This window comes from Salvia hispanica, chromosome 3 (assembly GCF_023119035.1).
Source record: "Salvia hispanica cultivar TCC Black 2014 chromosome 3, UniMelb_Shisp_WGS_1.0, whole genome shotgun sequence".
Lineage (NCBI taxonomy): Eukaryota > Viridiplantae > Streptophyta > Magnoliopsida > Lamiales > Lamiaceae > Salvia > Salvia hispanica.
Window position 1 is genome coordinate 32,781,928 of NC_062967.1, and position 22,052 is coordinate 32,803,979.

The 22,052-nt window shown below is 33.3% G+C and overlaps 3 protein-coding genes across 3 annotated transcripts; 2 read left to right on the forward strand and 1 right to left on the reverse strand.

Moving 5' to 3' along the window:
- The first annotated feature begins 482 nt into the window (after window positions 1-482).
- Window positions 483-1,982, forward strand: LOC125209327. Its single transcript, XM_048108930.1, has 3 exons — window positions 483-647; window positions 937-1,312; window positions 1,425-1,982. The coding sequence occupies exons 1-3, from the start codon at window positions 642-644 to the stop codon at window positions 1,466-1,468; spliced, it is 426 nt and encodes a 141-aa protein (XP_047964887.1). The 5' UTR covers window positions 483-641; the 3' UTR covers window positions 1,469-1,982.
- A 12,418-nt stretch (window positions 1,983-14,400) lies between these two features.
- Window positions 14,401-15,935, reverse strand: LOC125209898 (F-box/LRR-repeat protein At3g03360-like). Its single transcript, XM_048109472.1, has 3 exons — window positions 15,133-15,935; window positions 14,846-14,989; window positions 14,401-14,776 (listed from the first exon to the last, which is right to left on the reverse strand). Exons 1-2 carry the CDS (start codon window positions 15,933-15,935, stop codon window positions 14,965-14,967), a joined length of 828 nt encoding a protein of 275 aa, XP_047965429.1. The 3' UTR covers window positions 14,401-14,776; window positions 14,846-14,964.
- Window positions 15,936-18,201: 2,266 nt separating this feature from the next.
- On the forward strand, window positions 18,202-21,295 carry LOC125210486 (protein FAM98A-like). The gene is made up of 8 exons (XM_048110036.1): window positions 18,202-18,396; window positions 19,429-19,509; window positions 19,598-19,686; window positions 19,828-19,902; window positions 20,121-20,332; window positions 20,410-20,487; window positions 20,600-20,779; window positions 20,960-21,295. Exons 1-8 carry the CDS (start codon window positions 18,274-18,276, stop codon window positions 21,073-21,075), a joined length of 954 nt encoding a protein of 317 aa, XP_047965993.1. The 5' UTR covers window positions 18,202-18,273; the 3' UTR covers window positions 21,076-21,295.
- Window positions 21,296-22,052: the final 757 nt, after the last annotated feature.

Here is a 22,052-nt window from a genome sequence, read left to right on the forward strand (position 1 = left end):
ACAACTAATTAAGTTTTATGGTTTTCATGGTCAATTTGAAATGTATCCCATAACAAGAAATTTCAAGATTTTGAGACTACTTAAAAAATATAGGGAAGGGACTAAATGCTTATTCATGCAACCATGATCAGTTTCTACTACTTTTACTTGAAAATTTGACAAAGTAAAATAAAAAAAAGTGGCTTGTGGGATAGTCAATAACAATTGGAGAAGTATTTCATCTTCTTAATTTTTATCTCTTTTTCCATAATTATGGTTGACCAGACTCACTAAATAGTAATGTGTCTAGACTACTAAATATTTTACTCGTGGATAGGGCCCACTTACATCAATCCAAGACCACACATAAGCACTACACTTGTATGGTGTAGTGAAGTGCCAAATAGACTATTTTTCCATCATGTATCCTCAAATTAGACTATCACTCTAGCTATCTATATATAGCCAAACGTATGTTATGTTATTTAGATTCAACAAAGCTCACTCACTTACTCACTGATCCAAACTCTCTCTACAAATCAGTTCTCTCCCATTCTATTTATTTAAACAAAAAGAACCCTTTGATTGTGTATTGATTGTGTACTCCATCATTTGACCAAATATATTTAAGGCAAGCTATACCATTTTCAATTAGAGACAACATGCAGGTGAGCTGGCTTTGCATTTCCTCTTTTTTATTATACTAACCAGTAATTAACATGAATTTTACTACCATGTGGTTCAATCAATTACTATGTTATACTTACAAACTACAAATAGTAAAAAAAAAATTCATTCTTTGAACTTTTTGTTTGAAATCACCTAAAGAATTTTGTTTATAATCAAGTGGTATATAATTGCATGCATCATTAATAGAAGTAAAACATGCAATATATCACTAAATATAACATAAAATGAGAATATCTACTAACACAATTTTACTATGTGTAACACCAGATCCTTCAATGGCTATTGAAGCTAGCAGAACAAGAAGCTTCTAGAATAGCAACTCCCATCACTAAACATACATTGCAGAAGAGGAAGAAGAAGACATCGGAGAATAAGGTTTTGCCCATAGCTGGTTCGTCTGACCAGTCCTGGTCGAGCAACGAGCTCGCTGATTCAGACAAGACGAAAAAGAAGAAGAAGACAACGACAACGAAGAAAGCAGTTTCGAGGATGAAGGAGTTGCTCAAAAGGGCTGTGAATTGGAAGAAAGGAGGCTCAAAGCAGGTGGATTATGATGTAGATTCTCCAAAGATGAGGTTTGGAGATGATGAGATAGAAAAGTGGATCAACACTATAGAAAAGTGGATCACCACTGATTCTGAATGTATGTATATAGCCTCCTTCCTTCCTTCACTTACTCTCAAAAATACATTCATTATATACTATTCCCTATATATTTGTATTTATCTCATGTTTACTTGATTTAATTTGTCTAGTTGTTGTGCTGGAATTATCACCAACAACTTCATCGTGTGGCTGACTTACCTCGTACACGATCATGCGAAGTTGAGCATGTCCAAGAAACTCGTGGGGTCGGACATAGCTAGCAAAAAAATAGTAGCCAACGTCGGAAGGCTGAGGTGGTGCGGGGGATGTGGTTAGTAGAGAAATACCAGAAGTGAACTCCATTCCAAAGGGATGGGGCTGAGCTGCCGCACGTGAAGTCGACGACAACTCCAAAAGCAGAATTTAATGAAGTCAACTATGAGCAGGCTGCGGATGACGATGGGGATGGTGGAGAGGACTCCGATGAGTGAGCCGGGCCACGTGTTGAAGCTTGAAGAATGAAGTTTTTTTTTTTTTTTGTATTAGTTGTTAAATTTTAGGAGGAGTTGTGTTAGGTGAAGTAAGTAGAGAGAAAAAATTATTAAATTTAAATAATAATAATAATATTGTTTTAAGAAGCATGTGCGTATATACTTGTTTAGAAAATGAATATTCTTGTGCAGTTTATGAATAGCTTAAATTACCTAATAAATGAGGCATTTTCAAAATTCCAAGGGTGTTATTCCAGATTTGCAGTGTGACATCCCTAACCTAGAATTCTATCATTTGCATAATTATTTATTTCACTTATCATTCGTATTATATATAGACATATTAATTGAATAATTTTAAATTTAATATTACTTCATTATCTTAACATAATTTAGATGAGTCCTATTCTAATGCTTATAGCACCCTAATCCAAAATCAAGACTAAATCTCCACCATTGTATTTTAAAATTAGTGGATGAGATTAAAGCTCACAAATCTCAATAAATAGTAGACAAAATATCAACAAAAGGGTAATATCGTCATTATGTTATCATATGATAATTTTCGTGGGTGTTTTTTTATATCAACATTGTGTATTACAAATATCAACAATATGACATTAGAATATCAATACAAGGACAAGAAAATATCAACACATTTTTATTGAGATTGGACATGCATAATATTGAGATTTTGCCTACAATATATTGAGATTTTTTGTTGCATTTGTTGATAAAAGCTGCTTATCAACATGTACGAAAATTGAAATATAATTTATCAAATTTCATCACCCGAACATCGTCGGAACATATGCAATTGAGATCTCGTTGGAATCCTTATTAAATTATCTTTAATTTGATATATTTTTTGCGAAAAAATAATTTAAATTGAGAAAGTTACGTAAATTTAAAGATTTGAGATGATTTTGAGGAGAGAGAAAGTAGTTAGTTATAAATACTACATATAGGATTTGACATTAATACCCTTTTTATTTAATTAATAATTAATTAAATTTAAAATATATTACACTTGACATTATATTAACCACAAGATCTTCTAATCTAATGGTTGAAAATTGGTCTCAATTTGGGATTGGTAATTAGTTAGCAATTAATTACATCCTGTATAATTAATTATCCAAGTTATTAGTTATAATATTATATATATATATAGGATTGTGATCAATTGAGATTTTTTATGCTAATTGAGAAATGAGATGCAATATCAGCCACTCATTTTTATTAAATGAGTGGTCCAGATTTTGCCACATAAAAAATAATTTTAGATTAATTTATTATGAAAGGGTAGAATAGTAATTCCATGTTTTAGTTAGGAAAGGGGTTTAGATTCATCCTCTTCTCAATTACACGAAGATCTCCATCTCACGAACCTTAGCTTCAGTTTTTGAATTTGTGTTGAATTGAGCAGATCCGCGAGCTGAAATCGAAGCTCGGAGAAGACGATGCGGAGAAGGCGAAACTGGAGATCAAGATCGGCGCGGCGGAGGCGGACGATCAGGATCTGGACGGCGGCAGGGAAAACTGAGCTTCAATTTTTGAATTTGTGTTGAATTGAGCATATCTGCGAGCTGAAATCGAAGCTCGGAGAAGACGATGCGGAGAAGGCGAAACTGGAGATAGAGATCGGCGCGGCGAAGGCGGAGGATCATGATGTGGACGGTGGCGGGAAGAGGAGGAGGCGAGGTGGCCGAATTCTGGCGACAAATCCAGCTCCGCCGGATCCAATCCGAAGGAAATCCTCGAAATACAATCAAAGGAAAATCCTCAACGCCTCCAGACAAGCCCCCTCTCTCTCTCGCGCGCGGTTTAACGCCGCCGCTGTTCACCGCGCTTCGCCGCTCCTGCTGTACGAAGCTCCGAACAGCTTCGCTTCTCACGCCGTCGCTTCGCCGGAAGCTTAATTGTTGATTCGAGTATGGATTTGGAGGTATTAAGCTTTGCATTATCAATTGTGTTGGATGTGAACTGATTTTTAGTGAGAGAAATTGCTACCTCTGTTTTTTCGCCGGAGCTCTGTGTAAAAGTCGACTATTTTGAGGTTCATCTTCACGATTTTCGCTGTTTTTATCAAAATGCTTGAACATTTGGGAAAAAATCTGAAAATACTGATTTCTGCTCATTTCAATGCTGAATTTCGCTTTTATCTCGCGACTTCAGCACAGATCTTGCAATTTTTTATTTAATTCGATTTATGCCTCTCAAATCTGCTTCGTAAATCACTTGCATTTGCTCGTTGACATAATAACGTTTGTTGTTGACATGAATTATATAAGTCGTTGACACAAATTTTATGAAAAATGTTGTTGACATGAGTTATATGTAAAACATTGTTGTTGATATGCGTAAAACGTTGTTGTTGACATAAATAATATAGGTTGTTGACATGAAAATATTTGTGGTTGACATTAATTATTGTGTATATGATTGTTGATGATGCAAAGAGATAATAAGTGATTGTTGTGTTCATATGTTGAGCAATAAATGAAGTGTTTGTTCACTGTAAAAATTGAATAGAAATAGTGTGATTGGTGGTGGAGAAAGATGTGGAGAGTCATGTTGTGGAAGGTGTGGGAGTTGTGGATGAGATGGAGCTGTGGGTGATGGTGAGAAGGGTTGAGTTTAGGTTGTATTTTTTGTGTATTTGTTCGGAGCCATGCTGGGTTTGGTGTTTGTCAATATTTGTAGATTTAAATTTGCGTGTGTTTAATTGTACGATGAACTTTGTGAAATATATGGATGCAGTTTTTAATTCGATTATGTTGCTGGAATTTTTGAGTTGTGTAGATAAGGTGTTTGTGATATTGCCTAAAATAGTATTGTTGACATAAATTATATAAGTTGTTGACATGAAAATGTTTATTTTTTACATGAATTATATAGCTCGTTGACATAATAACGTTTGTTGTTGACATGAATTATATAGATCGTTGGTATAAATTTTATGAAAAATGTTGTTGACATAAATTATATGTAAAACATTATTGTTGACATGAATTATAAGTAAAACATTGTTGTTGACATAAATAATATACGTCGTTGACATGAAAATATTTGTTGTTGACATAAATAAAGTTTGTTGTTGACATTGTAGTTGACATAAATAATGTTTGTTGTTGACATTCGATATTCTCGCTATTGATATGTGAATTAAAGTGTTATTTGTTAGTTGTTGACATTTTAATACGAGTTGTTGACATTCGATATTCTCGCTATTGATATGTGAATTATAAGTGTTATTTGTTAGTTGTTGACATTTTAATACGAGTTGTTGACATTCGATATTCTCGATATTGACATGTGAATAGTAAGTGTTATTTGTTAGTTGTTGACATTTTAATACGAGTTGTTGACATTCGATATTCTCGGTATTGATATGTGAATTGTAAGTGTTGTTTTTTAGTTGTTGACATTTTAATACGTGTTGTTGACATTCGATATTCTCGGTATTGATATGTGAATTGTAAGTGTTGTTTTTTAGTTGTTGACATTTTAATACGAGTTGTTGACATTCGATATTCTCGGTATTGATATGCGAATTATAAGTGTTATTTTATTGAATGTTGAAGATTTGAAGATTTGATGATTTGAATATTGAAGAGATTTGAAGATTTGAATGTTGAAGATTTGAAGATTCGAAGATTTGAACATTTGAATGTTGAAGATTTGAAGATTTGAAGATATGAATGTTGAAGATTTGAAGATATGAATGTTGAAGATTTGAAGATTTGAAGATATGAATGTTGAAGATTTGAAGATTTGAATGTTGAAGATTTGAAGATATGAATGTTGAAGATTTGAAGATTTGAAGATATGAATGTTGAAGATTTGAAGATTTGAAGATATGAATATTGAAGATTTGAATGTTGAAGATTTGAAGATTTGAAGATATGAATGTTGAAGATTTGAAGATTTGAAGACTTTGTAGCTAGAATTTTAGAGAGGATTTTAGAAAATGATTTCAAACACAATTTAATGAAAAGACAATTATACCCCCTTGTTGACATAATGTGGTATTTGTTGACATTTTATTAATCTTGTGGATTAGTGGCCCATATTGCATCTCATTTCTCAATTTAGCTAAATAATCTCAACCTAACAAGACCCTATATATATATAAAAGTGGTTAGTTAAAAGATTTGTGCATGAAAATATGTGTATACACACGTGTATGCTGAATACACTTCTTTTGTAAATTTGATGACATTTGATAGATGTTTACGTATGCATATTTATTAATCAGTGTGAAATACAAACTAATAATTTAATAGATAATCTTAAAAGAAAAGAAATAAAACAAAATATATTAAACTATTCCTACTAAGTCGGTCTTATATTTTATAAAAGGGCAATCCCACTTGATAAGATATATATACTCTTAGTTTTCAATAGTAAAAAGGGGCGGAGGAAATAAAATCGAGAGTTAGAGGGAGGAAGAAAAGAAAAGAAAGAGAAGGAAGAGCGTACGAGAAAATAGTCGAGAAAGATGAAGAAAATAGTAGAGAAAATAGTGAGTCTTAGAAGATCAAGGCTATGAGTGAGACATCCGAACGAGTACTCAATCAAATTATCTATCTTAATCAGGTGTGTATAAATCACACTTTTAATTTTACATATTTTATGTGATTGATTGCTATGTGTTAAATTGGAGTGAATATTTGAATTATATGATATGAGACTAAATGGTTATGTGTTATTTGATATTGATGGTAAAATGTGGTATGGATATGTGATTGGTGTAATGGAGATATTTTATATATTGTAAATGAATTATATGATAGAAGATGCAACTGCTATGTTTTCATATGACATTAGAATTACATGAATCATTGATTAAAGAGGATCTGTGACAGTCATGCCTTGGGTCTGATATCAATGGCAATGGACCTACGGGTCATATACAATGACAATGGACCTACGGGTCAAATATATACAATGGCAATGGACCTTCGGGTCATATATATGTATACAATGGCAATGGGACCTCCGGGTCATATTATACAATGGCAATGGACCTTCGGGTCATATATATATGTACAATGGCAATGAGACCTTCGGGTCAGATACAATGGAATCCCGGGCAGATGTCAGGCTTGATTTGTCACAGAATAATAAACTGAACAGAGTGACATATGCATATGTATATGAAATTGTTTCTAATATTTGTTGGTTATTGTTATATATATTGGTTAAAGAATATATTGATATCTGGGATGTGGAATTAAAGGTAAGGTTTATATACACTGAGTTGTGGCTCATATAAACCACTAATATTTTTCAGGAATAAGATATCAATGAAATTATTCGTTGACATGGGTTGTAGGAACTCCACATGTTATCAGGGTCGGCGGCTGACGCGTTTTGGCAACCTTCTCCTCCTCATCATTTTTGCATGTCGATAAATGTGTAGTATATAGAGTGGTGAGAGGGTCCCACTACGGTTTAGAATATTTTGAAATAGGTACTTGATAAATGTTGGTTTTTGAAATTATATAATATGTGTGTTTTATTTACTTGACGCGTGGATTATTTATTTTAAATTGTGAATTTATATATAGTAAGTGCATAAGCCATAAAGGTTGAGGTGTGACATGCAGAGAATGCTTTCAACAAATGAGGCTGGCTTCAAGGCCACCTTAGGCTTTGCTCTTTCTTTATCTTGTTTGATGTACTGAGTTATTGTAATTAGAAAAATGGACAAGCAAAATTACTTCATGCAAAATTAGATGTTGACAACCACCATTGCACCATGAGTGTTGCCACTACATGGCCACCGGGCTGGATCTGGTGAGGCGGTGACGAGACCAAATGCAACCCTTTGTCGATTCTCTGATTTGCGTTGCAATCGAGAATCTGAGCCTCTTGTTTCGTCAACCCTCCCCTCTCCATGGCTGAAAATCTGGGTTCATGTAATTTGGAGGTTTCCTGTACGATTTTCAATTTTCTGTTCAATTTCGTGTTTCATGTTTTTAGCTTGATTTTGTGTTTTATGGTTTCGATGTCTTCCCTGAGACCATAGAAATTTAGAGATGAAGTTGGTTTTTGTGGCCAAATTTCTATCAAATTTTGCTATTGGATTCTTGGGAATAAAATTGGGTAATGAATTCTTGAGGCCATAGAGCTGCATGTTGGATTCTTGAATTTTGATTTTAGGATATTTTTTTTATTATTGACACTTGTTTTATTATTGACACTTAATTATGCAAAATTTGATTACTGAACTAATAATAATTTATACTCATTAAAAAATCGAGAGCCCTAATCTTAGTTCATTCTACAAAACTAATTTGTGTATCAACAACATTTTAAAAAGACTATCTAGATACTATCTTACTTTCAGTCCGAAAATCCTATCTATATATAGTTTTCTTGCACTATACTATCATGACGACCAAACGAGCAAGCTCTTCCTTCTCTTTAACGAGATAAAATTTAGCACATGACATCAAAATAAAATGTCAATAGAAGCATCAAGAAATCTTGCACAATACACAATACTGAATTAAAGAAAGAATGAATATACCAGAAGTACATAAAGTAATACTAATGAGCAAAATTTAAAAATACTAATGAGCAAAATTTTTATATGCATTTAATTTCCTCCTACCTTCAGCCTTCAACCTTGTATTCAAACATAACACCTATCAAGGCTTAATACATATCAGACATAACAGAAACAAATCACAGTAACCACGAAATAAAAAAAAAACTCTTGAAACAAATCACAGTAACCACAGCAAAATGAAGATCAAAACAGACCAAAAAAAAGACTTCATCAAACAAAACACAACAGAAACAAATCCCATGGCACATAGATCAAAACAGAAAAGAAAAAAAAAGTTTCTTGTAACAAAGCTTTCTTGAAGATGACAGAAAAAAAAAAAAATTGCTTTTTGAAGATAGAAACAATTAAACACAGCAAAAACAAAACGCCGTAACAGAAAGTGTTTCTAGAATATCCTAAGAAGAAAGAAAAAGAAAAAGTGCTTTCTTGAAGATCATAAAACAAAAACAAGCAAATACAACAGAAACAAAATCACATCAACCACAACACATGAAGATCAAAACAGAAATACAATTTCTTGAAGATCTTAGGACAAAAACAAAAAAAGATCTCGGGCATGAAGATCAAAACAGAAATAAAGACAGTTTCGAGTGCTTTCTTAAAGATCTTAGGACAGAAACAAAAAAAACAACCCGAGTACTTTTTTTAAATTAAAAACTAAGGTTTATACCTCATTCGAATCTGCATTACAGATTGAGGCTCCTCGCCTTCTTGAGCAGCTCCACATCTGCAGTCACCAGATCTAGTTGGGGGAAATTAAATCCTGTATGTAAGCTGCTCATCCCGATCAATCTTAATAGGTTGCCCAGTCATTTCTTTTCTAAGCGACATTCGTTGCCTCATAACCATTTTTTTTCCTTATCCTCCTTCTGAGGAGGCTTTGGAGTTTCCGTTTGCACTCTGCTAATTTATCAAAGCTGAATTAGCATAGTGCAAACAGAAATTAGCAGAGTGCAAACAGAAACTCCAAATCATTGAGGAGGCACTGAAGGAGGATAAGGAAAAAAAGAAAATGGTTATGAGGCAACTATTGTCGCCGAGGAAAGAATTATTGGGCAACCTGTTGAGAATGATAGGCTGGAGCAGCTTCAGTAAATTTTGGGAGAGAGAAATTGGCGATAGAGGAAAAGCTAGTGCGCAGAGAATGAGTTGGAGAAGAATTACTATTTATATTAAAAGTTAATTAGAAAATTAGAGAATAACGGTCTTTTTTTTGTAACGATCGATTTTGAAAATGGAGCAATTTTAATATGCATTTTTAGGTAGGCCTGCTCCGGTTCGGAACCAGAACTGATTTGTAATTTAATCTGAATTTATTTATAATTTTAAATAGTTCAATACTAAAAAAATAATAATCCAACCTCTAAAAATATAACAAATAATACATAAAAAATCAAATAAATACACAAAAAAATACAAACCAACAATAATAATATTCATATATGAATAAGAGTGATGCCAAGTGTAGTACATCGGACTAGTTTATGTTAGCAATTTTTTAATACAAAAATAGGAGTTCTAAAGAAATTTTTTTTAATGAGTATTAAAATTGAATTTCATTCTCTTTTTTGGCTAAACAAATATTCATTGGAATTTCCAATACTAATTGATCTTGTTGTGACTTTTTGGTTTATAACAAAATAGTTAATAAATTATTTACAAATGGTTAAAATCACATGTTAAATGAATTGTTACATAAATTTGTTATAAAAGTTAAATTTCTATCATATGAAATGATATTGTATTTGTATAACTTATTTTGGAAATTAAAAATAAATTTATGATGTCCCAGTACTCATTGTACTTAGTTCATAAAAAATGGATTAGAAAAATAGTTGTAGATTAAAAGTATCACGGTTTGAACATCTTAACTACTTCAGAAAATGGAGCTCACAAATCTAACATTGTTTAAATTTTAAAAGTTGAAACCGGTACCGGAACCGAAACCGAATATTCCGGTTCCGGTTCCGATTAACCGAGAACCGGAGAACCGTTTAAGCTCCCCTATTTTTAGGTGTCTTTAATGTATATAGTTACTTCTCCTTTTCCTCAACTCTATTTATTATTCTCGTCAAACTAAATTTTGTGATACACTATAACAATTGGTATTTCAAGTTTATAAAAAAATATAAAAATTACAAATGACGTCGAAATAAGACTGCTGTCAAAACTCTATTACTTCTTCCATGCAATACTCCTACTTCATAATAGAAAGGATTTTTGGCTTTTTAAACCAAAACCTTTCCCCGAATTTCGGTTTTTCCCATGAAATATGAGATTTGTTTTTAATACCACGAACTTTCATTTTGTTAGGATTTTCCCAACCCGACCCGAATAGCACATTTCCGACCCGAATAGCATAATTCAAAATGTTAAAGTTGTGTCTTGTTTATTCAAAAGTTGTCATTTGTTATGTAATAATTGTGACTATATGTATTATTGTGCCAAATAGGATCTAAGTAATCAATTTAGTGACAAATAGGATTAAAATTGACATGTAGACAACCCGGGTTTCGTCGTTGACCCGCCGGGGGAAAATCCTAACGAAATGAAAGTTCGTGGTTTTAAAAACAAATCTCATAATTCATGGGAAAAATCGGAATTCGGGGAAAGGTTTTGGTTTAAAAAGCCAAAAACCCTAATAGAAACAACAGCATTAGGGAATAATTATCTTTTCCAAATTAAGTATTTAGAACTTTAGGAAATTAACTTTTGCATTATGTATCAAATCACGTCCATATTTAACTTAAATATTTCCATATAAACATTTTAAATTATACTTTTATAAGGAGTACTCGCAGAGCCCCATCATCACTTTCTCGTCTCTCATATCTACAATATGTAAAATATACTCATATGAGTAAAATTTGTACTCGTATCTATAATCATATTATATGCATTTACTCCTCTGCCGAGAATGCATTGCATCTCCCTAATATATTCCTGTTTCATGTCAACATCAACATTTTGTGATTGTTTATCCCAGATACGTTCTAACTGTGGACAAGTAATGTGAAGAAACTTGTATTTCTCAGCATATCAGACTAACAAAGCATTGTTTCATATTCTCAAAACACAACCAAAACAATTTGGTAGATAAAAATATTAAACAATAGATAACCTCCAAATAAGACTAATTCTTTTCTTGATTATTAGTTAATTATCATTGAAATTATTTAATACAGTTATTATTAATTTTTTAATCATAATTTATTGAGTGAATCAAACTAATTAAATTATCTATATAACTATATTACTTACCCTCTTTATAATAAATTGAGAGCTGACACATGAGGTATTGGAAGTTATTTATAGCAAGCTAGTTTTTCCATTATTTCATTATTTAATTTAGGATTTTTAATAAGTTTATAGAAATCAACGGAATAAAATGAATCCACATGTTTTAATATATTTTGATCCTCGTCTCTTCTAGAAAGAATGTTCTATTTTAGTATTTGCTATATTACCATTTTACAGTCTATTTATTAATGTTTATAAAATAGCCTTTTTTCATAACTTTTTGTACTATTTTATTGTCTAATCCATTTTACAGTTTTTAATTTTCAATTTAATAGTAATAATTTTCTTTCAAAATAATGCTTGATCATTTAGTCGGTCGATTTCAAAAACGTTCAAAATTGTTTCTATTATTCTTAATTATTCTAATTCTCAAACTATATTATTCCAAAACGTTCTATTTTGACCTGATTAAAAATAGTTATATAATCTCTAATAAAGAATAATTTTTTATTAAATTTGTAGAAATTTAATTTGAAAAAGTGAATCTTACAAGTATATTTATAAGGTTTGTGTTAAAATGACAACCCCTCTTAAAGTGACACCGTGACACCACTTATACAACAATATTATAAACGATATACAACAATCTATAGATTGTTGTATAGCGTGTTGGATATTGCTAGCCAAGAAAAATTGCCGTATAGTGTATAAAATATTGATGGTCGTCTTTTTTAGGTTTTTTCTTGCCACGTGGCAGCTTTCTTCCACGTGTACAAATGATTGGCTAAGAATGGTGGTATGGTGTTATTGTAAGAGGTGGTGACACCCTAACTCTCCCCTATTTATCATGTTTGATAATTAGATTGTGATTAAGTGTAGTTCAATGCAAATAATCAATATCACATGAATTTATTAGAAAGTGTGCTAAAAGATCAATTTTGTTTGGATCAAATTAGAGTGTAAAAAGTATGGTTTTTTGCATCAAATTGATTAAGTGGAAGACAATTAGTTGACTATGTATCTACCTGTATTAACAACTGCACCATCGAGTTCAAGTTTCAGAATAGATGGATTTATTTCCGATTCTAATTACATTGTAACATTGCAAAGAAGATAATTACAGAGATAGTTTGTAATAGTATTGTGGTACATACCAGAATTGTGGGTTAGTTATTTCAGTTTTAGCAATTAAATGAACATACACTTGATGCTTGTCTGTTTAGCAATTAAATGAACATACACTTGGAGTTTTTCCTTTTAAAATTTTTTGGTCATGATTATTTTTTACAGTGCATCGATAACTTGTTTTGAATAGCTAAAGCCAAAAGGGGAGAGATCTGCTTGAAAAATAGAGAAAAATTGCTTCTTCTCACAAGTCACACACTAAGTAAGGTACATATTAGTTGATAAATGAATAACCTATAATAATTATTTTCTTGTTTTAACAATAAGTTAAGTCATTCTCGACATGCAGACTTAGGAGCTCACTGAGCCTGTCAGCAAAGCTTGTGGATCGAAGGTAACAAGACAACGTGTTTTCCTCGTAAACGAACAACTGGTAATTATCCATGCAACATTTGCCAGTGCTATTTGAAATAAAGCAACCTAAATCAAATATTGCTTTGGAGAATACTAAGGTTTGCATAAGCATCTTTCCTTTCCAACTTTGTTATCACAAGTATACTTGTGAGCAGGGATGTCAATCGGGTCGGTCCATCGGGTTTCGGGCCAACCCTAACGGGTTGCGGGTTAATCAGGTGCGGGCTAGCCGGATTGTGATTTCTTTCGGGTTATAAAAGTTCAACCCTAACCCTAAAAGCTCGGGTTTCGGGCTAGCCCAACGGGTTAATCGGGTTGCTACCGATATGATTAACATGCGATCAATCCCATAAATAATGATGAAAATTAGTTATATTCATTAAATGTAAAATATTTAATAATGATAAATTTGAGATATATGCTTGAACTCAATCATAAACATAATCAAATACTAATATTTGAGATATTTAGTAAAATTTTAATGTATATTTTAGAAATTTAAATAATTTTTTAGTGAATTTAAAGTTTTTAGTTTATATATCAATTATTATATTAATAAAAATTCAATATATAATTTATATATTTAATATAAAATTGAAAGTTACTTTTTTTAGTTATCTATAATTATAAAATAATCAATGAAGTGTCGAATTAGGAGTAAAAATTGGAATTATAAAAATTTTATCGGGTTTTCGGGTCTGGCCCTAATGGGTTGCGCGTTAATCGGGTGCGGGCTAGTCGGGTTGTGATTTCTTTCGGGTTATAAAAGTTCAACCCTAACCCTATAAATTTGGCGGGCTATTCGGGTCAGTCCACGGATTGCGGGCTACATTAACATCCCTACTTGTGAGTAATTGTTAATGGGTTTGGGTACATATCCTTCCTCCAATTGGAATTACTTTTCCAACTTCCAAGATTGAATAAAATGGTGATGTTTAAATGTTATGATTTGAGTTTTGACAAAAATAAAAACTCTCAATAACTGTTGTGTTGTGTGCTAATTTGAATTTGTTTACAAGGATTTTAAGAGATATTGCAATGTTGAGCCATGAGTTTAGGTAGGTGAACTCCATTTCTGAGGGATGGGGCCGAGATGAAGTCGACGGCAACTCCAAAACAAGAAAATGGCTTCCAACAAAAGCTACATCCTTGGCTAAATTGGTCTTCTAACAATAAATACAGAATCGAAGTAGTTGAGCAAGTATATCATGAAACAACTGCAAAGTTTATAATCTAATACCAAGTGCCAAAAATCTAGATATAGATTTCATATTTTTTGAGTATCTCAAAAAATATGAAATTCACTAACACTAGTCTAAAGAATGTCGAAATTTATTCTTGAAGTAGCATAGAATTTGAATTGTTCCTTTGCTCAATTCCTTGCAAATATTTTATCCTCCATTTGGTTTCGTGAAATGTAATCCCACGGTATATTCTTGCAAAGCAAGAAAATTCGTGGATCCACAATAATCTTCTCTAGTGCAAGACTGTATATCACCAATTGTTCAATCATTTGAAAATGACTACACACACCACGATATCCAACAAACACTACTTCCTTGATAGGAGAATAATCCCTCCGACCTCGACACAAGCAAAACTGAGAAGAGCATGTTGAAGAATACATTACCTCCTTCTTGTCTGCTTCGTTCATCTCTTGGTGTGACGCCTATACAATCATTAATCAATAAAAGTAATTCATCACAAAAGATATTGGAAATAAAGAGTAGATAGTTACCTCTATCACAAATCTCTACAAGCAAGGTACTACACTAGACCAATGTATTATTGGCGAGAGAGGAGAATTGTCCCTGTGACCACTCCCAAGAACCACCACCAACTCCTTAAGATTAGGCATCATCTTAACATCCGACAAAGTGTCCTGTACAATATATGCATATCTTAAGAAATTAAATATTTTATTAAACCAATTTAATGTAAATCAATCAAAAGTGTACCCTGCGGGTAAAATTAGACATGGCGTATAGCTTGAGTGTGTGTAGTTGTGGAAGCACAGAATCAAACATGCTTAAAATGTCTGTGAGTGCAGAAATATATTGTTGACGAGCCTTCGCCTGAATCCAGAGCTCAGTAAGGAGGGGAACATCGACGAGCTCGAAACGACAATGTGGTTTACCCGCACCATTGTACTTGATGCAGACAACCTTCGATTCACGGACCACAACTGAGTTGAGAGCACTGCACCGGCTGATTTCTAGGCATTTGAACACGGGCGAGGTCGGAATAACCTCCAGAGACGAAAGCGGGATTCCACATAGGGACAGTTGCTCGAGGAGACGACAGTTCCCCAACAAAAACGCCACGACCTCACAACTCACATTCACATAACTAAAACTCAGCTTCTTGAGCAGCTTAAGATTGTTGGGGAAGTTGCCTTGTTTGTATGGGAAAGGGTAACAATTTCCTGGTAAATTGGCCTTCAAGGTCAAATCAATGCTCTCGGCCTTTCTACTAACAGCGTAGCTAAGCCAATCATTGATCCGATCACTCAAGTATGAGGATAAATCGAACAAGACTCTGAATTTGACAAGATTAGTGGTGGAGGCCTTGGGGAGTTTGGTGAGTAGTCTATCAACCCATTCAACATACTTGTGTCTTAACTCATCTATGTCATAATTTCTCAATGTATCTATCCAATCGACCTGTAGATCTAATGTAGGTGTGAGGGTCCACAAGTACCTCCATCGAGAGCAAAGTGTGCTAGTCCTTGCAGCTTCTTTCAAGGTCAAGGAAGACAATATTAATACTAATATATAATCAGGAAGCATGCTAATTCCATCACCCTGAAACCGAAAACTCAACGCCATTCAGATTATTTCTCTTAAATCATGAAGTTTGATTCAATTTTTCCCAATCATCTCAAATAAAAATTTTAGTATGGTGATGTTAAAAATGAAAATATTTTGATCAAATGAGAAAATAAATAAGAAAATAAAGGACTATAAAAGAAAAAAAATATTTTAGTGAAACATGTCGTCTTGATCACCAACAACATTTTGGGTAGTTGGAACAATTGAGAAAAATTGAAAGTTGATGATTTAATATTCTAGTTTCAAAAATCATGGGAAAAACCAGAATTTGAACGTTGATTTAAAATTTAAATGATTATCGTCCCTAACATAAACAAAAACCAATAGTTAGGCAACTCAAGAATGATTTTTACCGCGTAGTTATCTTCAAGTCGCCTCCTTTGCACTTTCGCCATGGTTAGTTGTCTCCTCACCCTATACTTGGTGTTCATACATAGTCAATTTGTGATATGTATAACGATTGGTATTTCAAGTTTATTTTTTATTTCTTCTGTAAAAAAGATCAATAGCATCAATTTCCGCACAAAAAAAATCTATAAGGATACATTAAATCTTTCTTTTTCTAAAGAGAATATCAAAAAGGGCTGGAAACGAGACGGCTATGTGTAAAATTCAAACATATAGAATCTTTCATTTAATTACTTATGTCGTACTTCTAAGAGAGCCACAATTGCTGAATTTAAGTAAGAAAATGCAATTATAATAATAAGCCTCCATATGTTGAAACACATAGTAATGATTTTACACAAAAAAATATATACACCACTTTGATCATATTTTGGTATAAACTTCAACACTCAAAAATTTCCAATTAGTCAACCTTCTTCCATCAGCAGACAGCAGCAAGTAATTAGAGTTGAGAAAAGATGATTTAGGGCCTCATTAATAATTAGAATCTTTCTTTTAATTAAGGTTAAAGAGATCTGCTGAAATCCAAATAATTGTGTCGTCCTCAGATATTTCCTTAGTTACATTCAATTTCCAATATAAAACAAATTAGTTGAACAAATCTCTATAATTGATCGTGATTCATTTAAAATCGAAAATGATGTAAGTACTTAAATTAATTAAATTTTTGGTTTAATTAATTTATATTATATTATTTATTTATTTATTAATTACTCCTATGTCACGCACATTGGGGATTTTGGATTATGGCCCCAATTCTTGTGTAATCTTTTACTTCTCGCACGGGAATTTGTACTACCAAAAAATAACCTGTATATATATGATAAGATAAAATGAAGAGTATGATGACAAAAGCAAAGGGAAAAAAGAGGTGAAATTGAGATTTACACAATTTGGTATTTGACTAAACAACGCGATTTTGTTGCTTCCCTTCCACCACTGTCTTGTCTCTTAAAATTTGTGTAGAATTGTGAAACACGTCATGTTATTTTTAAAATCTATACCTTCAAATGAGAACTTTGATTGTAATTGTTATATGCGGAAAGTGATTATTTCAACAGGAAAATTCAATAAAGTTTTAGCTTTCCTATAAATAAATTTATGCCTTTCTGTTTAGCTAAAAGTGCATCTCCGGCTCTCAAGAATGATTTAAAATATAACTCACGCAAATTTGAAACATTGAATTAATGCATAAATTTAAACCGCATCAACACACCCCTCACAATTACTCATCAAGTGGTTGTCATGTCAAGAGATTCAAGACCATTTTCTCTAGGAATTTAAACGAATTTCCATATGTTTGTAATTTAAAGATGCAGATCTATAATTGAAGATTGTGACTAAATTAAAGAAAAAATGTCAAGCAAATCACATGACAAAAATTAAGTTACTACTAGTAAGTACTCCTTCCGTTCCACAATAACTGTCACTGTTATTATGGGCACGAGCTCTAAGAGATGTAAATAAAAGTTGATTGGAAAAATTAGTGGAATGTGAGACTTATCTTTTTCTATTGGTTTTATAATAACTGTGAGTGAAGTGAGTTGGTGGAATATGATACCTCCTTACTATTTGTGGTAAAAATGAAGTGCGATGAGATAAATCGAAATGGAAAAGAGTGACAATTATTATGGGGCGGAAAGAGTATAATAATTTTGTGGATGAGATGACCAATCTATCAAAGCCCAAAACAAGCAGCCCAATTATGGAGCTGAAGAGCCAACAATATGAAAGCCCATGCCGAGAATGGGCCCTCAAAAACCGGGCCATGAGCCCAATAAAATCGGCCCATGATGTGAGAGCTAAATTCTGATTCTCCCTCACTAGATTACTGATTATTCTATGAATATATATCACACCAAAAAATTCCCTCCTTCCCTCTCTCTTAGTCTTTCTCTCTCTAGGGTTTTTAGGGTTTGAGGGAAAAATGGATAGATACCAAAAGGTGGAGAAGCCGAAGCCTGAATCTCCTGTTAACGAGAATGAGATCCGTATCACGTCTCAAGGCCTTGTTCGTAACTACCTCAGCTACGCTACAACTCTGCTTCAGGTTTATCATCCTTACTCTCTCACTCATGTATCAATTTTCTGTATGTTATGCGATTTTCTGTTTGATTGAGTTCTTTCGGTGTCGTTTATGCACTGCTACGGATCTTCCGTTTCCGTTTATTTTCTGCTGATGTGTGTTATCGAGTGGCATTTCATCTGATTTCGAATTTGCTCACAAGGATTTTAAGAGATATTGCTATGTTAATACTACTTGTTTATACATGAATCGTCTTATAATAATGTTGTTTAACACATAAATTTTGTAGTTGATATTTTAGCAGAATCGTGATTTTTCTGTATCCGCTCATCATTTCTGCTGCTATTACTTCTAATGTGTATGTTTGTTGGTTTTGGTGAAGTAATTTAGTAGCTAGTAGGCCGTTTATTTCTTATTGGACTACTTATTACTCTGCATTTATCAATGTGACTATGGAATTTGCTCGTGGACTATGATAGTTAGGGCTTAGTCTTGTTGTATTTTGGTGCTTATCGATTTGCATACTCACAAGTACTATCTATTTCTGTTGTTTTGATGGAGGTGGCTAGTTTAGTTGTGTTGATGGAGGTGACTAGATTAGTCTTACTTGACGCGATGCTGAGTGTTGCGTATAGGTTTTTTAAATAATGTGAGAAAGTGTATCTCCTTGAGGGCGTTCTTATCACTCTGAGAAAGTGTATCTCCTTGAGGGTGTTCTTATCACTCTGTAGAGATACAGTAATATTTATTGACCTCTATAAATCATGCATGTGTTATGGATCTTCCACACCAGTGTATTTCTAGAACTATTACATGAAAGGTTGGTTACATGGGAGATCATTATTATGATCGGTATGGCCTAAGGGTGGTCGAATTTCCTGGGGTTAGCTTGATGGCCTACTTTGTATTGGAATGGTTTTTCATTTTAGATCATGCATCTTTAGGAGGAATTTTTTCATGCATGTCTTTATATAAGTTATTTATGGATATTTTGTTTTGGCCTATCCTGCTGAAACTGCCCGCTAATCATTGTTATGTTAATAATTTTTTCCTCAGGAGAGACAAGTGACAGAGATTGTCTTAAAGGCAATGGGTCAGGCAATAAGCAAAACTGTGGCAATTGCAGAATTCTTAAAGGTTGCTATTTAGTTTCCTTTCCTATGATACTTTTATCTTTCTCTTTCTTGCACAATGTGAAGGACTCAGTGCTTTCCTTTGGATATAGAGAAGAGTTCCTCATCTGCATCAGGACACTGCCATCAGCTCAATCAGCATAACTGATACCTTCGAACCCATTGAAGAGGGCCTTCAGATGTGAGTTTGGAGTTTTATTCCCTTCGTCTCAAACTTTTCAGTCCTGATGCACATTGTGTTGTATTATCTATCTCTTTTTATGATCAATTATATGTATGTATATGTGCTACTGGAGTCTAATGGATATACTTATGTCTACAGTGTGGAGCAGACTCGCCACGTGTCCATGATTTCAATTACTCTCTCGACTAAAGAGCTTAACCAGAGCTCTCCCGGGTAATTTCTGTGGGATTGTATTTTGGACCCTTACAAGGAATACTTCATGTGCGGGTTGGATATCCTTTTAATCTGATAGTTAGGAACATGTGTGATGCCTTCTTCCTTCTATGTGTATTGCTTTGTGTTTATATAAAGCTAATTCTGGTTTCAGATAAGGTTATTTCAGTTATTTGTTAATCCTTTATCCCAGTCTCTTACATATCATCATGGATCAGGTATCAAGGTCCATCTAATGTGGATCAAACTAAACAGAAGTACAACAACTACAAGCCACAGCAGCAGCAACATCAACCTCCTCGACAAGCACTTGGAGTTTATAATGCTGGTAACGTGGATCAAACTAAACAGCAGTACAACAACTATCAGCCACAGCAGCAAAATCAACCTCCTAGACAAGCACGCGCCATTTACAATGCTGGTAATGGAGGTAAGGAAATTAACTGAATTTCTTGGTGTAAACATTTACATATCCAAGCATTAATTTCACGTACTTCTGGTTTTTAGATACTAATGGCCGAGGAAGAGGCCGTGGTCGAGGGAGGGGGCGAGGTTGGCACAGAGGTGGATATTCGAACTACCAGGGTACTTCACTCTCGAACTATCAACCACCATATAATTTATGATCCGTGTGGTGCATATATTATGGATATGATATATCATCTCCCTTATCAATATTCTTCTTCTTCTGTTGCAGAAAATGATGGCTATAATGGTGGCTATTCTAATTCAGGAGGCTATAATGGTGGATATCCTAATTCAGGTGGCTATAATGGTGGCTATTCTGGTGGGTATTCTAATTCAGGTGGCTATGGTGGCGGATATTCCAATTGGGGCCGAGGTGGTAGTCGTGGAGGTTGGGGTGGGGGCTATCGTGGTATGTTCTTTTATAACCCAAGAACAATTCAGTCCATTTTTGGAAATGTGTTAAAAGTAATTGAAGTTTGTATTTAAGAAAGATAGATACTTGAAAGTGATATAGTTTTGACATTGTCTGGATTGTTTATATATACACTTGAGGAAGGTTAATGACTAGCATGCCTATTTATTTATACAGGTGCTGGATATGGAAGGGGCAGAGGTAGAGGTGTAAGTGGGCGAGGCTATGGTGGGCGTGGGCGTGGAGGAATGGGTGGTCGTGTGACTCAGAGGGTTGGCGGCAACCAAGAATAGTTGTTGGTGTTGGTCCTTGCTTGCTTGCTATGGAGAAGTGCTTGCCTTTGTTTGAGTTGTTGCTATGTTTGAAAAGTCCGGTTTGCAGCTGATGGTTGTTTTGCCTAGTATGTTTATGAAGGGGGTAAGCTTTGTTTTCAGGTGTTATTTCTTTTGTGTAAATGCCCAACAGCAAGCAACCAATTTCTGACTCGCTATATAATTTTTTGTTTTCGTTTCCCATTCTCTCTCCAAACCCTCTATCCTTACCTCACGATTGGTCATATTTGTCTTTTATAAAGTATCTAGATAATTTAATGTTGTTGATATAATTATGAATTGTAGAGAAATAAAAAGAATAGGGGTATATATAAGAAAAACAGCAAAATACTATATCAGAGTTATGATTGTAAGATTATGCAAGTAATCTTTGAACTTTGTTTTTTAAAAACAGAATTTTTTTTATTATAAGAAATACTCTGCTAGTCTCGTAATAATTGTTATTCTTTTCTATTTTGATTTATTCCATAATAATTGTCATTTCATTTTTACTATCAACTCACTTCACTTACATTTTATCATATAAAATAGAGTAAATGACAAAATTGGTCCTAAACATATGACTATTTTATGTTTTTGTCTTAAATTTTATCTTTTTTATTTTTTGATCCTGCACATTTTAATTCGGATCACAGTTGGTACCCTGTCAACATTTTCGTTAAAAACTAATGGTCAACGGGTTTAATCCCGATTTTGACCAAATTAGACTTTTAATTCTGATTTTTACTCTTTAATTAATTCCGTAATTATTTTAGTACTTATTCATTTAAAATCAAATTTAAATAATATAAAAAAAATAAAATGAAACACTGAAACTGCAGAACACCAGCCTTGCCTTCGAACACCAGCCTTGCCTTCTTTAGTCTTCTTTTAATATTTGTACAAATTCTTAAATTTCTCTCTGCATTTCTTGCTACCCATCTGGTAGCCATGCTCCT

Coding starts and splice junctions, on each gene's coding strand:
- LOC125209327 (XM_048108930.1), top strand. Junction 1,313..1,424: donor GATCACCACTGATTCTGAAT/GTATGTATATAG, acceptor TAATTTGTCTAG/TTGTTGTGCTGGAATTATCA.
- LOC125209898 (XM_048109472.1), bottom strand. CDS start 15,935: ATGGCGTTGAGTTTTCGGTTTCAGGGTGATGGAATTAGCATGCTTCCT. Junction 14,990..15,132: donor CTCACAGACATTTTAAGCAT/GTTTGATTCTGT, acceptor TATATTGTACAG/GACACTTTGTCGGATGTTAA.
- LOC125210486 (XM_048110036.1), top strand. CDS start 18,274: ATGGATAGATACCAAAAGGTGGAGAAGCCGAAGCCTGAATCTCCTGTT. Junction 19,903..20,120: donor CTTAACCAGAGCTCTCCCGG/GTAATTTCTGTG, acceptor ATCATGGATCAG/GTATCAAGGTCCATCTAATG. Junction 20,333..20,409: donor TTACAATGCTGGTAATGGAG/GTAAGGAAATTA, acceptor TCTGGTTTTTAG/ATACTAATGGCCGAGGAAGA.